At 59.0% G+C, this 19484-nt stretch overlaps 2 protein-coding genes and 1 long non-coding RNA gene across 3 annotated transcripts; all 3 read left to right on the forward strand.

The window, feature by feature from the left end:
• The first annotated feature begins 211 nt into the window (after nucleotides 1–211).
• Nucleotides 212–10379, forward strand: LOC119103014 (uncharacterized). The gene is made up of 12 exons (XM_037226464.1): nucleotides 212–301; nucleotides 900–1058; nucleotides 1576–1722; nucleotides 3163–3290; nucleotides 3820–3947; nucleotides 4225–4424; nucleotides 5193–5266; nucleotides 6904–6980; nucleotides 7476–7650; nucleotides 8884–8969; nucleotides 9893–10034; nucleotides 10371–10379. Exons 2-12 carry the CDS (start codon nucleotides 950–952, stop codon nucleotides 10377–10379), a joined length of 1275 nt encoding a protein of 424 aa, XP_037082359.1. The 5' UTR covers nucleotides 212–301; nucleotides 900–949.
• A 591-nt stretch (nucleotides 10380–10970) lies between these two features.
• Nucleotides 10971–13396, forward strand: LOC119103795 (uncharacterized). Its single transcript, XR_005094813.1, has 3 exons — nucleotides 10971–11010; nucleotides 11527–12219; nucleotides 13194–13396. It is a non-coding gene; the product is annotated as an uncharacterized LOC119103795 (long non-coding RNA).
• A 975-nt stretch (nucleotides 13397–14371) lies between these two features.
• Nucleotides 14372–19155, forward strand: LOC119103015 (uncharacterized). Its single transcript, XM_037226465.1, has 6 exons — nucleotides 14372–14570; nucleotides 16561–16691; nucleotides 17029–17164; nucleotides 17420–17702; nucleotides 18556–18692; nucleotides 19142–19155. The coding sequence occupies exons 2-6, from the start codon at nucleotides 16581–16583 to the stop codon at nucleotides 19153–19155; spliced, it is 681 nt and encodes a 226-aa protein (XP_037082360.1). The 5' UTR covers nucleotides 14372–14570; nucleotides 16561–16580.
• Nucleotides 19156–19484: the final 329 nt, after the last annotated feature.

Raw genomic sequence — 19484 nt, forward strand, 5'->3', positions numbered from 1 at the left:
CTGCTGGACCGCGCGCTCAAGGCCGGCCCGGCCGTCGGCGCCGAGCGCGCCCGCACCGCCCTACACGGCGCGCTATCGAGAAGCGCGCCCTGGGAGCGTGGCCGAACTAACTGCGTGCCGGTCGGCGCGGCCGCCGACCACCCGTCGGGGGCGGGCGCCGAGCGAGGTCGCCCAGCACTGGACGCGTCACTCCGCGGTGGCGGACCGGACGGCGGCCGCCAGACCTTCTCCGAGGGCGACCCTCTCGCTGGGTCTGCGGCGGGAGGCGCCAGCCACACGGAGGTGGCCGTCACTCTGGACGGTGAGTGGTCGCGGTCCTCCCCCGTCCGGCAGTGTTCCAATATTCGGCCAACTTGAGTGGCAGGGATGTCATTATTTTTCATGCTATCATACCCCGGATTCGGGCTCACTGCCTGTAGCCCCTCCCTTTGCTCAAAATCGTTCAATCAGCATCGAACCGGGCGGCCGTCAAACCAGGATCTACGAGCCTCAGGGTTGACAAATGGGCTCAGTAGGTCAGATGTCTAGTTCGGAGTGAAAGGGCAACGGATTAGCGCCAACGAATTGCGTGCGGGAACCGCCGGAGAGCCAGGTAGCATGAATTTGTATTTACATCCTGCACACCCTACTGGGTGAACTTTGGAACGCTGCCGTCCGGTTCAGGTCAGGCATGCGGCCTGTGCTTCGAGGTCGTTTGGGTTAGTCGAATACCAGCGCCGGAAGATATGATTTAAGCGCCGCTGAAAATGATATTGAAGCATTCCGTAGTCATTACGACCGAGGCTTTTACAGGTGTCCGGTCGCGCAGAACTTGATGGAGCATTGCATTGGTCGTCAGCGGGATGTGCCTGTTGGTAAGCAGCTGGTAACAGGTAGCGCCAAGTCCTCCATGTTTGCAGCAAACACTACGCGCTGCCTGGCGGTTCTGGTCGATTTCGGAGAGGGGCTGATGGAACCGCTCCAGATGAACCAACGCTTCATCGACGTGATGCCAGACACAACCCGCCTAGTCCTCAAGCAGATGTGCGATGAGGTCAAGGACTCCCTTCCGTCTGCAGGTAACGCCCTCACCCCAGCCTCGAATGTCGGCCGGAGGCTGTCAACAGCAGTCCACTCGGCTGTGATCAGGCCAGCCATGAGTGACCTCTGTTCGTCAGGCACGCCTGAGGGCTGCCGGCGAGACGCACGCGTGGCTCCATCAACCCCGGACGCGCTGTGTTGCCGCCGGTGCGCGTGCGTTTGTGTTCCGCGACTCCTGTGTGCTCGGCAGACAAACCCACCTCCGCGTGTATTGTCTTGATGTGTGCGTGCGGCTTGTGGTCATGGCTGTCTGGTCCGTGCGGTCGCGATGTGGAGCATGTCTCCTTCGGTACATGCTTTGTGCTCATGCAAGGTGTTCCACCTCACTCCGTGCTCTAGTCAGAACCTACCGCTGCAATGGTTCACCAAGGTGGCCATTTAGAGCGTCCCACCGACGTTGCTTTACTAGGAGGCCTCGCCAGGCTGTTCAGCCGGGGTGTCCTCTTTGTGTGACGTGGTCTCGTCAGTTAAGATGACCCGGCACGCGGCCGCCAGAGCGAGCCGGCCTGCTGCGACGGTACCGACACACGCTGGCCGTCCACGGCCTGGCCAAGGCCCGCCAGCTGACTGCCCACCTGTCCGCCGGCGCAGCCGCCGAACAACTGCGACAGTTCTCACGCACACACGCCGACATCCTGCAGGGTAAGCGGACCTCGGCTGCGACAGTTCTCCCGCACACACGCTGTCATGGAGGGTAAGCAGACCCCGGCTGCGACAGTTCTCCCGCACACACGCTGTCATGGAGGGTAAGCAGACCCCGGCTGCGACAGTTCTCCCGCACACACGCCGTCACCCAGCAGGGTAGGCGGCGCCAGGCTACGACAGTTCTCCCGCACACACGTCGTCGTCCAGCAGGGGTTAGCAGACCCCGGCTGCGACAGTTCTCCCGCACACACGCCGTCATCCAGCAGGGTAGGCGGCGCCAGGCTGCAACAGTTCTCCCGCACATACATTAACGTGCTGCATGGTAAGCGACCCCGGCTGCCATTGTTTTTCCTTATCTCAAAGTGGTTAACAGCTTGATGCTTAAGTGCAAATGAATGACCGTTTCGGAGCGACCTGATGTTTGCCGTGCATAAGCAAATACTGGGATTGACGCAAACGTTCTTTCAGATGAAAGCTTTGGTGTGTTGCATCATGGTGGAAAGACAATCCGAATGGTCGAAGTAAATAAAACAATGACTCGCAGAGAAAGGAGTGAATGGGCTCTGATATTTCCAAATGACAATGGCTTTGTTTTCGGCCTGCATGTGCAAGCGATAGTAGGCATCATCATCGTGACTTTCATGGTCTAGTTATTGTCTCCAGTGAAAATAATCGGTGCATTTCCAGCGTTTTTTTTTTAAGCTATTTCATCATGAACAGAGCTCGCATGAGGTCATTCTATGCGATGATTACCACGACATTGCAGTGTAATGGCCACCGTCAACAAAGGCCTTCGACCATGGCTGCTGTAAGCTGGAACCCGTGCATATTTTAGTTTTTAATCGATGCACCCCGTGCCTCCAATGACCCCTACTTTTCGTTCTGTCCAGCTCCACCTCAAAACGGATGGGCCGCCGGTATGCAGGGGCAACGACACCCCTGGGCATCGTAAGGTGCTCTGCCGCCGGTCGGCTGGCCCCCGGGCACGGCAGTCGTATGGACGTCCCCCCTCCCCCGGGCACGACAGTCGTACAGACGTCCCCCCTCCCCCGGGCACGGCAGTCGTATGGACGTCCCCCCTCCCCCGGGCACGACAGTCGTATGGACGTCCCCCCTCCCCCGGGCACGACAGTCGTATGGACGTTCCCGCCCCCCCCCCCCCCTTCAGGCCGGCAGTAGCCACTCGGCCCTTTCCTTCCCTGGAGAGGCTACTGCCACACAGCGTAAGGCCGTGCTCTGGTCGGTCTGGCTGGGGAGAGGGGGGGGGGGGGGGGGCAGGGCTTCTGGCAGTAACTCGGCCTCAGACGTGTCACGCGGCCGCGCAGCCCGCCAGACGTGACTCTCGCCCCTCAGCACGCCCCGCGCCACTGCCGCACGGCCGCCGCCCGCCTCCCGTGTCTCGGTCCTGCCGCCTGACCGGTCGCCGCGTTCGGCCAGGGGCGCTGGAGGGGACGGTCGCCGCCCTGGAGGCGGCACTGGCGGCCGCGCCGTGCCGACACCCTCGGCTGACGGCTCTCGTCTCGGCGCTGGTCCGGGCCGGCGACACCCAATGTCACACGCCGACGGTAGGACCGGCATGCCGTCATGTGATGTTGTTAGGCTGGGAATTATGTCACTGACTGACAGCGAGCTAGGAGTGAAGTTGCAGGCCTGAGGTAGGCTGTAGATGACGTCACAGACTATTGGCAGGGTACAAACGGTGTCACATGCTGTGTGTAGGTCGTAGACGATGTTGCCGGCCAAAAATACGAGAGAAAGGGGTGTTGGGACATTACTTTTTGACATGGAAATCCTTGCAGTTGAGTCACTATGTTGTTCCGGCTCTTTGCCAGCGGAACTGCAAATTGCAATTTTCGCCACTCAAGACCGTCGGGGTGACCCACACTGCTGGGCTGAATGCATGTTCTTCGTGACCTGCTCGGTTTTCTCACTTTGGCAATGGTAAGCCAAAAAGCCGCAAATGTTTTCCAGCACCAATGCTGTTCAAATATGTTATTCCTGACCTGCATTTTCTTTGGTTTTGACGAAGATGGCGCTTACTGGATGCCCCGCGGCTCGACGTCAGGTCACTAGCTCAGCCGGCCGGCGTTCCAGGTGCTGGTGGTAGCGGAGCCGGGCTCGGACGTGCTGCTGGACGAGTTGCGGACCGCGCTGGGCGAGTTACCCTGGACGAGGCTCGTCCACCTGGCGCCGGACGAGTCTGACGAACGAGTGCGCGCAGCGTGAGCGACTGTACTGGCCGCGGATGCTGCCGGCTCGGGGGGCCCAAACGCGTGGCAGGGTGGTGACGCACGCGTGCGGTGGAGCGGCGAAAATTTTGGGATGTCCGGCAGGAGATGTCCGATATTCCCACTCAGACTCGGACCGGCTCTACACCTCCCCGCCAATACGTGCTTACCTCGCTCTCCGGGTTCCTCCCGCCTGCAGCCATGTCCCTGCTACCCCGACCTTTGTCCCCGCCACCCTGACCTGCGCTCCTTCCGTCTCAACCGCCCGCAGACTGAAGCAGCACAGCGTGGCGGTGGTGGCCGGCGCCGGGCCGGCCTGGTCTTTGGCACCGTTTTCGCTGGTGGTGCCACTGCTGACAGGCGCGGCCGCCTCCCTGCTGGAGCGCTGCCGCAGGGCCGGGGTCGCTTCGCTGGCGCTGCCCGTGCGCCTGGACTGGACGGCCGTGCAGCGACACGCGCCGTCCAGCAGAGGTCAGCCGGCATCGCTCGGCCCCGCCGGGTCACGGCCCGGGGCCGGTGGGTGTAGAGGTCAGCCGGCACCGCTCGGCCCGCCAGGTCAGGGCCCTGGGCCGGTGGGTGTTGAGGTCAGCCGGCACCGCTCGGCCCCGCCAGGTCAGGGCCCGGGGCCGGTGAGTGTAGAGGTCAGCGGGCACCGCTCGGCCCCGCCGGGTCAGGGCCTGGGGCCGGTGAGTGTAGAGGTCAGCCGGCACCGCTCGGCCCCGCCGGGTCCGGGCCCTGGGCCGGTGAGTGTAGAGGTCAGCCGGCACCGCTCGGCCCCGCCGGGTCAGGGCCCTGGGCCGGTGAGGGTAGAGGTCAGCCGGCACCGCTCAGCCCCGCCAGGTCAGGGCCTGGGGCCGGTGGGTGTTGAGGTCAGCCGGCACCGCTCGGCCCCGCCAGGTCAGGGCCCTGGGCCGGTGGGGGTAGAGGTCAGCCGGCACCGCTCGGCCCCGCCAGGTCAGGGCCCGGGGCCGGTGGGGGTAGAGGTCAGCGGGCACCGCTCGGCCCCGCCAGGTCAGGGCCCTGGGCCGGTGGGTGTTGAGGTCAGCCGGCACCGCTCGGCCCCGCCAGGTCAGGGCCTGGGGCCGGTGGGTGTAGAGGTCAGCGGGCACCGCTCGGCCCCGCCAGGTCCGGGCCCGGGGCCGGTGGGGGTAGAGGTCAGCCGGCACCGCTCGGCCCCGCCAGGTCAGGGCCTGGGGCCGGTGGGTGTTGAGGTCAGCCGGCACCGCTCGGCCCCGCCAGGTCAGGGCCTGGGGCCGGTGGGTGAAGAGGTCAGCCGGCACCGCTCGGCCCCGCCGGGTCAGGGCCTGGGGCCGGTGGGTGCCGTAGCGGCTCTGGCGCGCCGCTCAACTCGCTTCCTCATATGCACTGTCGGGAATTAGGGAAAAAAGGGCTGAATTTTTCGATGTCAAATGCAGTCTCCTCGGTAACCTCTTGTCCGCCCCTCCCCCCCCCCCCCCCCAGCCACCGCTCGCACTCGCCCGCGCGCCAATGTTCTGTGATTATGCTCGTTGTTCAGGCACAGACACTGCGCTTGCAATGCAGATGGTTCGCGTCGGGCGTAGAGGCCGGCAGCCCTGTTGATCGGGCTTGTTGCCGGCTGAACGGCACCAGTAACGGTTCGATTGGGCTAGAATCATGATGCCCTCTGGAATTTTCATGTTCTACATGCTAATTTGTTGTTTAGACAGCCAGCGCTAATAGCCTCATTTCTTTACTGATATTCGTTTCGATAATGGCGTGTTGCCGAAATATCAGTGTATCCATCTTTCCATTTGCGGGCTATTTTATGAGAAATTTGGATATTAGTACTGTCTTTTCTACATGCATAATGTTCCGCGTAAGTGCAATTGACATCTTACGTGGTTTGTGGTTACTTTGTGTGTCATATGCAACAACAAATATTGGTCCATTGGTCATTATACGCCCTTTGTGTCTAAAATCTCCAAATGTAATATTTAAAACGTGAATCCCGAGCACACCTTGCAACGTTTCTACCCGCCCATCGGTTTTAACCTTGCTGAAATTTGAGGTGAAGCGGTAGTCAGGCGTCAGATTATTCCGATATCTGTAATAAGGGCCATCCTGGCGAGACCATGCCCGTTATCTTCCTTTGATCGTTTTGGACAATGTTTGCCGAATCGGAGGGAGGGGGGGGGGGGGGGAGATTCATTGTCGACCTGGTCAGAGCGTGGCGCACATTCAGTTTTCTTCACTACTACCGCATGTTAAAGCGACCGAGTCATCACGTAGGCCTTTATTGTTTGTTCCTTCGGTATGTTCGGCAAACGTAACATGATTGTATAATCGGCGTTGTGCCCGATATCACCTATCAGCACATTATCCCCAAAAAATTTGCTTGGTATTAAGCATTTTGAAACGGGAACTTATAAGGCTTATAAACGGCCCTAAAGAGACTATCAGATTATAAAGGCGGCTTGAAGCGGGGACTAAAAAGATATATGTGAACAGATTTCTTCCACACAGAGGGCTTCAGCTGTGAACCTCGTACGGCTCCGCTGTGGTGTTTGACAACCCAGTGGCATGGGTTTAACGAGGCGGCATGGGTCGGTTTTGCGGTAGAGTAGGACAGGTCTTCTCGCGTACTTGAGCCACCATTGCGCCGGACATATCTCCCTAGCGTGCAACGAGGTCATGGTGGAAAAACGGCGTCACTTCACCGTGATTTGTAATGCGCAACTCATGCATACCAGTTTCGCCATTTTAGGCGAAACCAGCACCATGTCGAAAATTATGTGCCCATGCAAACGTGCTTGAATTTATCCCTCTCCAAAACAGCAGCTGTAGCGCAGCTAACTCACTCCAACTGTATTCAGCCGCGGGGGATCAAAGCAATGAACCGGCCGTCAGACGCTGCTGCCGGCCTGTGGCCGGCGGCGGCGGCGGCGGCGGCGCCGGTCCGCCAACCATCTGCGTGGTGGCCTGCTCGGAGGCGGCGCACCGCTGGCACCTGCGCCGGCTCGAGGTCCTCTCTGGGCACACCGTCACTGTGCACACCCGGCACTACCGGTACGGAGCGGCCGCAAGAGCCGGGTCGGGCCGGACGGCCGGACGGCCGGCCAGCCGGCCAGGGCAGCCGTGGACGCTCGAGGATCGGTGATAGCCGGCATATATATATATATATATATATATATATATATATATATATATATATATGCGTGCGTGTGTCGCGTATGCCTGTGTGTGCATGTCTAACTGTAGCACAATGGCCTTGCTGGTGGGAAGGGGGGGGGGGGGGGCAGCAACGTGTCGTGGTTGGCCGCGGCCACTGCCGGTAGTCGTATATTTTGTCGGGAGTTTTGCTAGTGCGGCGAATTGTACAATAGGCGACTGACTACCGGCGGTCACGACGGGCTTGCTCACGCCAGTTGACTTCAGCCGGGGCGCTGTCAAGTGTTACGACTCGCTGCTGCTCGTGTGTTGCATTGCCACGACTCCCGTTACCCTCCCCGTGTCGCCCCCTCCCCTTCCCGTGTCACCACAGCTCCCCTGTGCGCCCGTCAGGGGGGTGCTCGGGCCGGCGGCGGCTGACCGGTCGTGGCCGGACCTGGTGCTGGCCGCTGACACCTGCCTGATGGTGCGGCCGCTTGTGGAGCTCGCCATGCCGGCCGCCGCCGACCGGCTGGCGGCGCATGTGCGCGCACTTCGCGAGCAGAGCGCCCTCTGCTGGCTGCTGGTGGTGGGCCGCAACAGAGCCGCCGCCGTCGCCACCGCCGAGTCACGGTCAGAACACATCGCACCAGGTGTGATGACTCTGTGTGAATGGGACACACGGCATGGGACGGATACGCTCAGTCTTTTTTCCTTTAACCTCGAATGTGAGACATAGGTGGGCGCATAATAGACGTGGGTGGGCATTGGATACGTCATCATCGGTGCTGGAGGGGGAGGGCGATGCCTACCCCACCCTTTCTTAAGCAGCATAAAAACTAGAGCTTACCACCAACCTGCGTTGCATCTACCAAAAATATAATGTGTCGATGAAACCAGCAGCCTGCCAGAGTGTCCAGCACCTTGTTGAGCAGCAGCCGGGCGAAGTCCGGCCGCCGGTCCACTGCAGTCGCCGTCGTGCTTCATCGCACTGGGCGCTCGCGGCACGGCTGGGCCAGCTTCGAGGGGCACAGATACAGATACAGATGCAGGTGCAGATACAGATGCAGCCCTGTCGTGAGGCTCATCTGCAGCAGGCTGCGACTGTTACAGCCGCTCGACTAAACACAAATATTGTTATTCTGAGAGGCTACACCCACCCGCAGTCACCTTGTAACATACAGGCCACAGCCATATGAAATTCGGCACGGTCTGGACATCGATGGGGAAAAGGCTCTATACTTCTCCCATCGCGAAGTATGGAGGGTGTGGAGGTGCGCCTTCGTGCATTCGTATAATTTGTTTTCGCTTAGCAGGTCCCTACATTGTTCAAGCTCGGGCCGTAGCCCAGCCAACATAACAATAGCCCATTCAGCGGAGGGGCGCCGCCGCGCACGGAAGGACACGAAGCATGAAATGTCGTGAAAGGAACCGGACCGGGGACATTCCGCACGTCTGCAGCTTGACATGTGTGCCCGGCGATCCGACGAACTTTGCGATATTAAATTGAGTTATGTCAGGAAGCTAGCGTCATCGATTAGCGTAACTTGTCGCGCGTCCAACGCTTCGGCGACCTTCCAGTCCTGTCATCGTGGTCGTAAATACGCTGCAATGCTCGTGCTTCAAATGGTGCCTCGTAAATTTTTTATCGTTCCCGCATGAGAAAGTTGATGGCCTTCATACTGGACGTTTTCATTTGTGCATGCTCCTCATGCATCTTCCATTGTTGACCTTGTTTCACCCTAGACTGCTTTCCTTACGGCACCTTGAACCGACTTGCAAGACACCATCACTCAGGCGTCATTCTCTGAAACTTCCGTAGCTCCGTAGCTTCCGTCGCGTCACTGAGAGCAGGCAGCGTGGGGCAGATCTGTCCATCGGCTTCCAGAGCGAGCCGGCCAACGAGCGGTGCCCAGCCGCCGCCGGCTTATACTGGGGATAAGAGTGGGGATAAATACTCGGAAAACCTGCAGCATTGTAAGCCTGCTACCTACAGCATTTCGGTTGTCATGCTATCGTGAACGTGGAAGGTCATAACGTCCACGAGCTGTGTGACATCAAGATGAAGATATTCGGTCGATCATCATGACGGTATTCTTTACATCATGTCTTGTGTTGTCACGGACCACAACGCATTATTCATGATGACATTTTTACCCTTGACGTAAATGCCACCCCAGGGAAGAGCGTTGAACATCCACGCACGCCGACAGTTGTTTGGTTTTGCGGCCTTGCCAGGCTCGGCCTGGCTCAGCGAGAGTTCTGTTGCGCTGCTGCCGTGCGCCGCGCCGTGGTGAACTGCGGCATTGGTCGTGACCGCTTCCGGCGCGGCCAGCGTGTTCACTGTTTGGCTGGGCGAAACAGGCGCCTGGCGTGCGTGACGCCCGGCCCTTGCAACGCGCAATGACTGGCGATGTTGCTACGGTGACGGCGACCGCCGGCCCCGTGTCCAGGGAACGTCACTGATAGCGACCGTCGCGCCGCTCAAATAGCCTCAGGTCGTTGCGGTCTTGATGAGCGAGCGGGGATCGAGGGTCGTCGGCGATGCTGTCGCCGTCTGGTGCGGCCGGCCGCCGTCTGTTCCGGTCCGGTCCGGTCCGGTCGGGTTCGGTCCGGTCCGGTCAGGTCCGGTCCGGTCGGGTCCGGTCCGGTCCGGTCGGGTCGGGTCGGGTCGGGTCGGGTCGGGTCGGGTCGGGTCGGGTCGGGTCGGGTCGGTTCGGTTTGGTTCGGTTTGGTCCAGTTCGGTCCGGTCCGGTCCGGTCCGGTCCGGTCCGGTCCGGTCCGGTTCCTCACCGCACCGCTCCGGCGTCTGACGGGGTGGTGTGTTCCAGACGGGAGGAGACGGCGCTGGCTCGGCTCCGGTCTCTGCTGGCGCCCGCCTGCCAGCTGCCGGAGTACACGGTCCGGATGGTGTACGCCGACCCGGACAGCGCGATTCACATCATCCTGGATATCCTGCTGGCGCCGGCCGGGGTGAGCCATTCAGATTCACCACTCCTCCGCTCGTGCCCGTGATGTTCGGGCCTTTCTCGGCGAGCGGTGTTGTGGCCGTCAGCCATGAGTGCGCCTCGCCTCTGGCTGAGAGGCCCGTCCTGGCCCCCTGCCGCGTCAGGAGTCCCAACCACAGCGTGAAGACTCGTTGGTGGCTGGTGACCGCGATGGCCGCGGTGTTACCCCAGCCCGTGCCCCTGCTCTTCATGCGGGCCTGTAATGGGACAAATTCGCCGCTAGCACAGGTGAACCCTGGTCTGCCCGCACGGACACTACCGATGGCCAGTCGCGCCAGTCACGGAATCAATCTGCCACTAGCACAGGTGAACCCTGGTCTGCCCGCACGGACACTACCGATGGCCAGTCACGGAATCAGCTAAACCCCGCCGCTGGCGCTGCCGTGATCCAACTGACTGCATTCGTCCTCGGGCTGTGTAGGCTTGTGGACGTGCACGGCTCTTAATTCAACAGGCACGGAGATCAGTCGTTCCCATAGCTTCATAGCAGCTGGGCTCGCTCCCTTTCTGTTTCGTCCATGTAAAAGTGACGGGGCCCAGCCCTTTGAACGCCGATATCAGCGGCCGTTGCGCCCAGCTCCGACACTGTCCGTCTGCGGCGATAGCGCCGTCATAAGCTCCATGCGGCGGCGGCGATGTGTTGTCACCGCGCTGCTGTCCCGTCCCGCGTGACGTTGCGACGCTCCGTGCCCGGCTCAGGAGGCCGCCGCCGGCGCCCGGCTCGCACCAGCGCGGCCGGCCGCCGTCTGCGGCGCGGAGGAGCGCCAGCTGCTGCGACTGCCGCAGCTGAACGCGCTGTCTGCTGCGCTGCTGCTGCGCCGCTGTGGCGGTTTGGCGGCGCTGCGCGGCCGGCCGCTCGCCCGCCTGGTGCAGGAGCTGCCCGAGCTGCCCGTGCGGATCCTGGCGCGACTGCAGCGCCACCTGCAGACGCCGCGGGACAGGTCAGCGCCGTCCGCAGACCATGGTTGGCCGCACTGAGTTGGCTTCGCGCAGCTCGTGTTGTTGACGGTCCCTGCCATTCCCAGGCGTGCGTAAAGCGCTGCTTAAGCTAGGATTACTTTTGATGCGCAGGATAGTGCTAGATATGATAGGAACCTTCGGAGCTTTATCGGATATTGTCACGTTGTTCCATCCAAATAAAATTATGCCGTTCGCTTAGTCCAGTCAGGCACTGTTACGTTGGCTCACTACTAAGCACGTTGTACGTTGTTTCTTTAAGAGTGGCCTTCGGGGTGATCTTATGCGACATCTTATCATGGAAGACAGCTCAGAACAACTTAACCTGTCGCAGTATTGTATGATCAGAGTTTTCGACTGCACCCTGCCACCGAGGTCTGGCCGTCAAAATTATTACCGGACTTGTTTTCGACTACGATGCCACATTAACCCAGTCCAAGCGCCCGGAGGCGATGCGGCAGTCTCCTTCCGCGTGTGACAGACCACCTGCTGCACCACAGCACGGCTGCTCCGGACGTCACGCCAGGAGACGCCGAGGCGGCGCTGTCAGGAGGAGCTGCCCCCTGCAGCCGGCCGTACGGTGGTGGTGGCGACGGCGGTGGCCGGTGCGACACCTCTGACGCGGCCGATGCCCCGGGCTGGAGTCGGAGGGACGGCGCCGGGGAGACGCCAGACCAGCGTCGTAGGAGCGCCCCTGACGCCGCTGACGACGACGACCGCCGGCCGACCGGACTGCTTCACCCGGCGCCGTCCAGCCCGTACCACCTCCCCGGCCCGGACACCGGCCTCGGGACGACTGGTGCCGGCCTGACGGCCTGGAGACCGTGTGGGGAGACCTCAGAGGCCTGGAGACCGGGCGGGGGGACCTCAGGTGCCTGGAGACCGGGCGGAGAAGCTCAGGAAACCTGGGAGACCTGACGGGGAGACCTCAGATTCCTGGGAACCGGACGGGGAGGCTCGGGAGGCCTGGAGACCGGGTGGGGAGACCTCAGGTGCCTGGAGACCGGGCGGGGAAACTCAGGAGACCTGGGAACCGGACGTGCACGACGCCCCTGACGGTTGGCTGCCGGACGGGGAGGCGTCTGATGATTGGCTGCGAGCTCCCATCACGGCCGACGAGCTGCTGGAGGAGGCGCGCAGGAACGGCCGGCGCGCGTGGGGCCTGAACGAAGACGTGGCCGACTGCTACGACGGTACGCACCGTCAACCGGCCACTGCCGCCATCGCTGTATGCATAGCAATCTGCTTCCACGGAGTACGACTGTAACGCCGCGAACGCTCTGTACACGGCTTCCATTCTCGAGTGAAAGACTGCGGTTCGTCAATGTTACGTTCGCCACACAGGCACGGTACAGAGGCCTCTCTCATGCGACCTTTGCACCTCGGTGGATCCGCGGGCGGACCGGCCGGCCTATACGCCGGACCCGCCGCCCAGCGGCACCGCCGACTATCCACACAGCCTCAGGGACGCTTGGCGTGGAAGTCGGAGCCGACCCCTGGGACCGTGCCCCTGCCGCGCCTGATCCCCGCGTCAGCCGCCTGTGAGCGACCGGCGCGATCCCAGGCGACCCCCAAATAATCCCAGATTAGCCGGCGTCGCTCACGCCGCAGAGCGATCACCGCCATCGGCTGTTGGCGCCTGCACGATACAGGTCCTAGTGCCAGTCATCCGTAGTCCTGTCGACCCCTCCACATAGCCACGTGGCGAGAGTTCAGTTCGCAGCGTCGGAAGTCCAGCCGCGACGGCCAGACGCTTGGGCCCACGCCGGAGAATCGAGTGGCCTGATAGGCGGCGCTCTGCGCCCGGCCGACCGAACATACGAGGCGCACGTACCGCGGCCGGATGTCGCGCAGGAGGCCGGACCGCCGTCCGGAATACGCAGACCCGGCACCGACTGGTCGGGCCGAGCGCTGCCCGACGCCGATCGCCCGTGCCGAGCACAGCCCGGCGTCGGCCGGCCGAATCGACACGCAGCGCTACTCCGTGCGCCGGGCGGGTCAGCGACCGGCTCGACTGTAACAACACCCCTCTGCTGTGGCGACGCTGTGCCACGTCTCATGCGCTAAACAGTGAACCGAGCGTTTAGCGAGAGAATCTCACGATTGCGCTTCGTTCGACGCCACGCGCCCCGTTCCGCAGGCTGATGGCGGCTTACCGCTGTTCCAGACTCGCCTCCGATAGAGACCAGCCAGTGACGCCGCCGGCCCCAGGCACCGGCACTCGGTTGAGACCCGGTGCATTCCCGAGTGCTGCCGCCACAGCGCCTTCTGCCGAACTACACAGGACAGATGACCTTTGTTATCTGCGTATTGCTCAGTACTGACGTTCGAGCTTACTCGAGTTGAACGAAGTTGACTCGTTTTTCTTAAATACAGTTCCTTAAAAATACCGCATGTCTTTTCCAACATGGTAAATGTGGACTCAGGAATACAGAGGCATTGCAAAGATTGGTTTGCCAAGACCAGGGAATGGAGGCGCTTCCCGCAGTTGAGGAGGCCGGTAGCTGTTTTTGGTTATTCCTTTCCAGATCATAGGGTTAAGCTTTCGAAAAAAGGCTCAGAAACCTGCCTTCCTACCTCCGTTCCCGTGCCCCCGTTTGGCTCCCGTGACTACGTCCACGGGTGGTGGGCCGCTTATGTCATCACGGTCGCCGCTAGATGTTACGCGCCCGGCTCGCTGGTCATATTCATTTGCCACTAGCAGTTTAGTTGTCGGTACGAAGACAGCTCGATGTTTCTGCCGGCCTGTTGTGAAAAAGCCTCGTATGTGCGCGTATGTGCTGTTTGGCGTATAGGCTTCCACAGCATATCATCATATTCGTCATAAAATTATGAGCAGTCGGCTCGTTGGCCATATGCACCTTCAACTGGCAGATTTTTTCATTGTCTGCACGAATATTTCGATGTTCCGTTTGTCACTCAGCATAAAGTGCGGCGCCTCGCGGCCCGCCGCGCGTTGAAGTCTTGACACCAGTGACGTCATACTAAGGTCAAAACGAAGATGAAATGAGAATTACTGGACGGTTTTATCCAGGGCAATACAACACCGTTTTATCCATCTTACCAAGGCGGTAGAACATTCTCGCAGGGTTTCCATCGGAGCGTGGTTCTCCGAGGCCCTACTCCAAGTTGGGCGGCTTTAAGAGGTTTTAGGTAAATTTAGGATCGTTGTTGTTAGAGGAAGACAACATCGAACGTCTAACTTGCTATGGAGTTGTGACATGCTCGATGCGTGATGGAACTCGCCAAAATGTGTTTGAGTTGGCGCCTAGGAATTGTCGCGCTGTTACGGGAGAGTCCCACTACTTGTCTGGAGTACACGGTGAAATTACTTGTGTGGATTGATTCTATGTATGCTTTGAGAATTTCAGGGCTATATTTTCTTTTAAGCCTGGGGGTGGCACATCTCCAAGTCTGTAAGAGCATTTGGTTAACTGGAGAGTAGCCTGTAGCCCTTTTTCTCAGCGCTGCCACTCCAAAAGTATTTTTATTTTGTGTTACACCTATGAATGCCTTTTTAAAGGTCTTAGCATTATCAGGCTGAGTGAGTCTATCTCTATCTCTGTGTTTCTTCTCTCTCCCTCCCTCTCTGTCAGTGGTACAGCACATGTCAACTGCCTTGAAGCTGCTGTCAGCCACATTCAGTAATAGATGTGAAATTATTTCATGATAGCATTTCAGAATACAGCTGTTTATTTAAAGTTACTCCTTATGATCTCATGTCAGTAATGCATGATCAAAGGCAGTAGGAGTTCTGCCCAGGTAGATAGGAAGGCAGATGGATATGGGGTTATTTCATGCACAGGTATCACAGGGCAGGCCTAAGATGCCAGCTTTGGGGAGGATTTATGAAGCTTTTGTGATAGGAGCATTGCCTGCTGGGGGTCACCAAATTCTTAAGTGATGCTTTGGTATACAAATCATATTTTGCTCACTTCAATCTTGAGTGTTCTCAGATTTTGCTTTGTAAAAGTGATTAAATTTTCTTGAAAGTCTAGAACTATATCATTTTTGCCCAGTTCAAAGTCTAGAAATGTATCATTTTTGCCCAATTTGGTCATCTAGAAGTGGGGCAGTTATGTCTTGGTTCCCTCTAGTGGTTCCACCTTTTAAGGTAACCCACCTTTGCTTCTGATTAGGGCTGTATGGGGGACATCTTTAAGGTTAGGCCATCAGCTGTTAAGAAGACAAGAAAAAGGATGCTGTTCAAGTGCTTATAAAGGGCTGTCAGGATCAAATTGATTGCACTTTCTTGTGTTTCTTAAAACTCCATCTCTGTTCTGAGCCCTGCTCAATGGCAAATGTCCTTCTAATCCCACCTTTCATGCATAATCACAATCATTTCTCTGCTATAAGGAAATCTGTTATACTTACTGCATGCTCCTTACCCTTATCTTAGGATACCAGGGATTCTGGCAGCATGTATCAGACCTTAAAATCTTAAACCCATCATATGATATGTTACATGAGTTGGATGCTTTTGGAAAGCTTCTTTACAAGTCTTACCCAGGTTATCAGAAAAGTCTGTGGATGATGTAAACAATTAGTGCATGTATGATTGTGCAGACATGAATGGGAAGATGGGCATGGTTAATGGGTGTAGTTAAGGTGAATGAATGTTCTCTGCAAGCCTTCTAGCATAGTTGAAATTGCTGTGTGATAATTTACATTGGTACACTTAACATGGCCATTGTGTGGTAATCAAGTGTTTGAGGGGCACCAAGCTATATGTGCTAACTGGGGTCATTTTTCCAGGGAGCCAGCCAATTTTGTGCTGTAGCTTCTAATATTTACAGTGAGTCTCCTAGGAAGGGAGGCATGATGCCTTTAATGAATAAGCATGATCTGAAGTTGCATTGAACACCCTAGAAATACAGAAGTTCATGAAGTGTGTATTTATAGGCAAATTTCATATATCAAATGTAGGCCAGTGTCAGTGAAAAGTGCCATTAAATAGATGCACCAAATATATATCCAATGGTACCATGGGTGCTAAAATTAACTTTTCAAGTGTGTGTGTGTGTCTAAAGACAAAAGGACAAAAGCTTGTGGAACCATTGAGCCTTTGAAACACATCCAGTTTTGAAAGCACTGTATGTATTAAATACTGTGAGCTTTTAAGCTCTTGAGCCCCTGAAATCATTAAACTCCTAAAGCCTAGAGATTGATCAACTTCACAAATAATTGAACTGGCATAAAAGTTGTGGTTTTGATCAGCATTTCACAGTCACAATTGCTCATGACTTAAAGAACAGGCCGGCTTTCTTAAGGGAACATGACACATGTAGTCACATCTCTGTTATTGGGTGCCAGGTGATTGAATTGGTCATGAGCAGGCAGGGGTCATGGTCCAACCAGCATTCAAATCCCCCCCCCCCCCCCAACATGGGAGTCCGAGGTGCTAACCATTCGGATATTATGCCTTCAAGAGCAGACTGTGTGCTGGGTCAAGATACCACTGCAATTTTGCTGCATTACATGCAATCAGATACACATGCTTCCATTCGCTCACATCGTGCTCCGTCACCCCACAGAAACGGGCTGCAGCGTCACAATGCCGATCCACGGCTATGACTTCAGGGTCATGGAAAAGAAGTTGACATGCCCATTCAATCCAGCACATCAGGTCACCGACATGCAGAAGCATCTGACCCGCTGCTCCTCTGTAAGTGGTCCGCGAATGCCCCTCGTCCTTCCATGTGACAGCGTCGGGCGCTGCGTAATGTCGGAAAGGAAATAGCTGAGACGTGGGCGTTCCCGCGCTCGTATTAACTGTGCCCGACTCCGCGTGGCTAGCTGGCTGATAGTTTGGTACTGGAAGTACTTTTGTAAGCTTGCCCACCACTAAGCCCGGCGGGACGTACGAGAGTATCCGCGTGGCAAAACGTCCCAGATGTTCTGCTGTCCTGCTCCCGTTGTCCCCCGATGCTCTGTGTGGTATGGCCCGTAAACGGCGTCCAGCAGCAGCCGCGAGCGTCAGCCGGCGCTTCTGTTGCCGACAGTACAACAAGGACGTCTCAATCAAGAAGTGCCCCTTCAACGCGACGCACTGGGTGCGCGAGCCCGAGTTCCGTCACCACCTGGACCGGTGTCCGGACAAGGCGCCTGTGGACCGGCACGTGCTGGCGCAGCGAGCGGGTGAGTGATCCAGCTTAGCTCGGCCGCGGCCGGGATCTCGCGCCCTTCGGGTCGTCTACGGTCCTGGAACCCGGCACAGGCTGGATTGTACTCGCCCCCGGTGGAAGTAGGGTTGATATGTGGTGCTGTTGGTGTTTCAGCTGTCTGCTGATTATGTGACAGCTATCGCTGACATCTTAGACTGAAGGGAGTCAAATGTTGCTGTTCACATTTGCGCGGCGCCCCGACTGACCGAGCGCCCGTCGGCCAGCGCAGGCAGCTCAGACGGCTCCTCGGGAGACCTGACAATGCCCGTCACCTGGGCGGCACGCAACGACCCCGTGCAGAACAACGTCGACGGTTGGGGCGACCAGCTGGACGACGACTGGGACGTGGAAGTCAGCAACCTACCGCGTCACATGCGCACCAAATACGACCCGCAGACCGCCACGGAGAACCGCGAGATCTTCCGCATGCCGACCGAGCACCGCGGCAAGTCGGCGCGCAACAAGTTCCGGCAGGAGAACGTCAGCAGGGCGCGTGCCATCCAGAGCGGCAGGTGAGTGCGAGGAGCGCGCTCCGTCTGCCGTCAGTGCCGGTGCGCTGACCAGGGTCGCGGTGGTGAGCCGGTCGGCTCGCCCGGACAGAACGCGACCTGTGACGAGGGACGGTAGCTGCGGGGCTCGTGGCAGACTCCGGAGGTTTGGTTAGCGATGTGAAAACTCGCTCAAAAATGTGGTTCTTACAAGCTGTTATTTGAATATAAGCGGTAACAGAAGTATGCTGACTTGTTAGGACGGCGCCAAGTACGTAGGTACAAATAACCAGTGCAGTTGACGCGCCTGTGAAACCCAATAACCAACGGGCTTAATAACGAGGACAGTGCCGAAGTGACGACGGCCCGCAACACAAATTCTAATGGACGTTCTGGTGGAAAATCGATGGATCGCACAGCACGGAAGTGGGTTGCCATGTGATTTTTACCGCACATGTCACGCAGGGACAGCTGGCAGACCTTGGACTGCTAAAGGTAGTAACCGCAGTCTGGAGAGAACGAACGAGCCATGACCCGGATGTCGGTCACCCAACCATGAATGCTCGCCGACACTGAAATGCTTTAGTGTGAGAGGAGCTGAGGGGAGCAAGATATCGAAGGTGACGGAGCACTGGAGTCGAGGGTTTGCGTCGGGGGATCGCCATATAACACGATAGACGATGCCTGTAATCGGACAAGGTTCCACCCACGGTGTCATTACAGTAACTAAATGACTGTGACGCGGCGGTCCATGATGACCTTGTACCGCCACAGGGGCTGGTGCAAACGTGCCGCCGGCGCCTGCCCACGGGCCCGGTGCTTCTGACCACCGGTGCCCGGCCCGGTGTTTCCGACCGCGTTCCACCTGCGTCCACAGCGTGGTGGACGCGTCCGAGGCGAGCTCGACGGTGGCGCCCTCCACGTCGTCGGTTGGCGCACGTCGGCGGCCCACCACCAACCCGCTCTGCTGCCCCACGGCCACGGTCAACATCAACCCGAGCCTGGGCATGGGGCGCTCGCGGCGACCGGCCGCCGCGCCGCTGCCGGTCGGCGTCGACGGCGGCGAGGTGCGCCCCCCGCGGCCGCCGATGGTCGGCCGCGGCCGCGGCGCTGCCTCGGCCCTGCTCCAGCTCCAGACGCCAGGCGTACGCGTCGGCGGCGCCATCGGCGGTGATGGCGGCGATGGCGACGGCGGCGACGGCGACCGACACTAGCGGCCCCGGCGCGCCGCCGCTGCCGCCGCGGGTCACGAGGTGAGCTCGCGGGAGGGGGGCACCGGCTATTAGTGACGTCACTCGGCTGTGGGGGTCGGGACGGCGGGTCGTAGAATGCCCGGTCCGGATCCTGTCGTTGGTGGCTGCTGTGCGAACTGGGACGAGCGTCTGGAATCTGTGCGCGGGCCTGGTGAGTGCGGGGAGGTTATAGCTCGCAGTGCCGACGAGCTTTGATTTCGCCGCGCGCAGGTGACGGCATGTAGCGGTCCGCGACAAGCGGTTATAGCCAAACCCCATTGCCGCGCGTATCGACTACCATGAGCCGTTCACGTAACAACACCTGCGTGCAATCCACATGCATGCCATTTGGCCGGCTGGCTCCAGCGGCACGGCTCCGACCCACGGGCCAAGGAGCTCCGCTTTCTCGCAGCACGCCCGGCCACCGCACATGCCTATGCTCGGGGGAGGGGGCCACCCTGTCCGTGACCGCCGCGCCTGACGTCGCCCTGTCGCCGCCAGGTGGCTCGTGTCGGAGGTGCTCGGCGCGCCGGCCAGGCAGCCTGGGAGAGATGCTCGGCCCAGTCAAGCGCTG

Source organism: Pollicipes pollicipes, unplaced genomic scaffold, assembly GCF_011947565.3.
Source record: "Pollicipes pollicipes isolate AB1234 unplaced genomic scaffold, Ppol_2.1 Scaffold_5724;HRSCAF=6776_pilon_pilon_pilon, whole genome shotgun sequence".
NCBI classification, from domain to species: Eukaryota; Metazoa; Arthropoda; class Thecostraca; order Pollicipedomorpha; family Pollicipedidae; genus Pollicipes; species Pollicipes pollicipes.

What these genes read in the sequence shown, in the direction of transcription:
- LOC119103014 (XM_037226464.1), top strand. Translation starts at nt 950, where the DNA reads ATGGAACCGCTCCAGATGAACCAACGCTTCATCGACGTGATGCCAGAC. An exon ending in GGACTCCCTTCCGTCTGCAG is followed by an intron (nt 1,059 to 1,575) that starts GTAACGCCCTCA and finishes CGCGGCCGCCAG; the next exon opens with AGCGAGCCGGCCTGCTGCGA. An exon ending in GACGAACGAGTGCGCGCAGC is followed by an intron (nt 3,948 to 4,224) that starts GTGAGCGACTGT and finishes AACCGCCCGCAG; the next exon opens with ACTGAAGCAGCACAGCGTGG.
- LOC119103015 (XM_037226465.1), top strand. Translation starts at nt 16,581, where the DNA reads ATGCCGATCCACGGCTATGACTTCAGGGTCATGGAAAAGAAGTTGACA. An exon ending in ATCTGACCCGCTGCTCCTCT is followed by an intron (nt 16,692 to 17,028) that starts GTAAGTGGTCCG and finishes TGTTGCCGACAG; the next exon opens with TACAACAAGGACGTCTCAAT. An exon ending in CGTGCCATCCAGAGCGGCAG is followed by an intron (nt 17,703 to 18,555) that starts GTGAGTGCGAGG and finishes CTGCGTCCACAG; the next exon opens with CGTGGTGGACGCGTCCGAGG.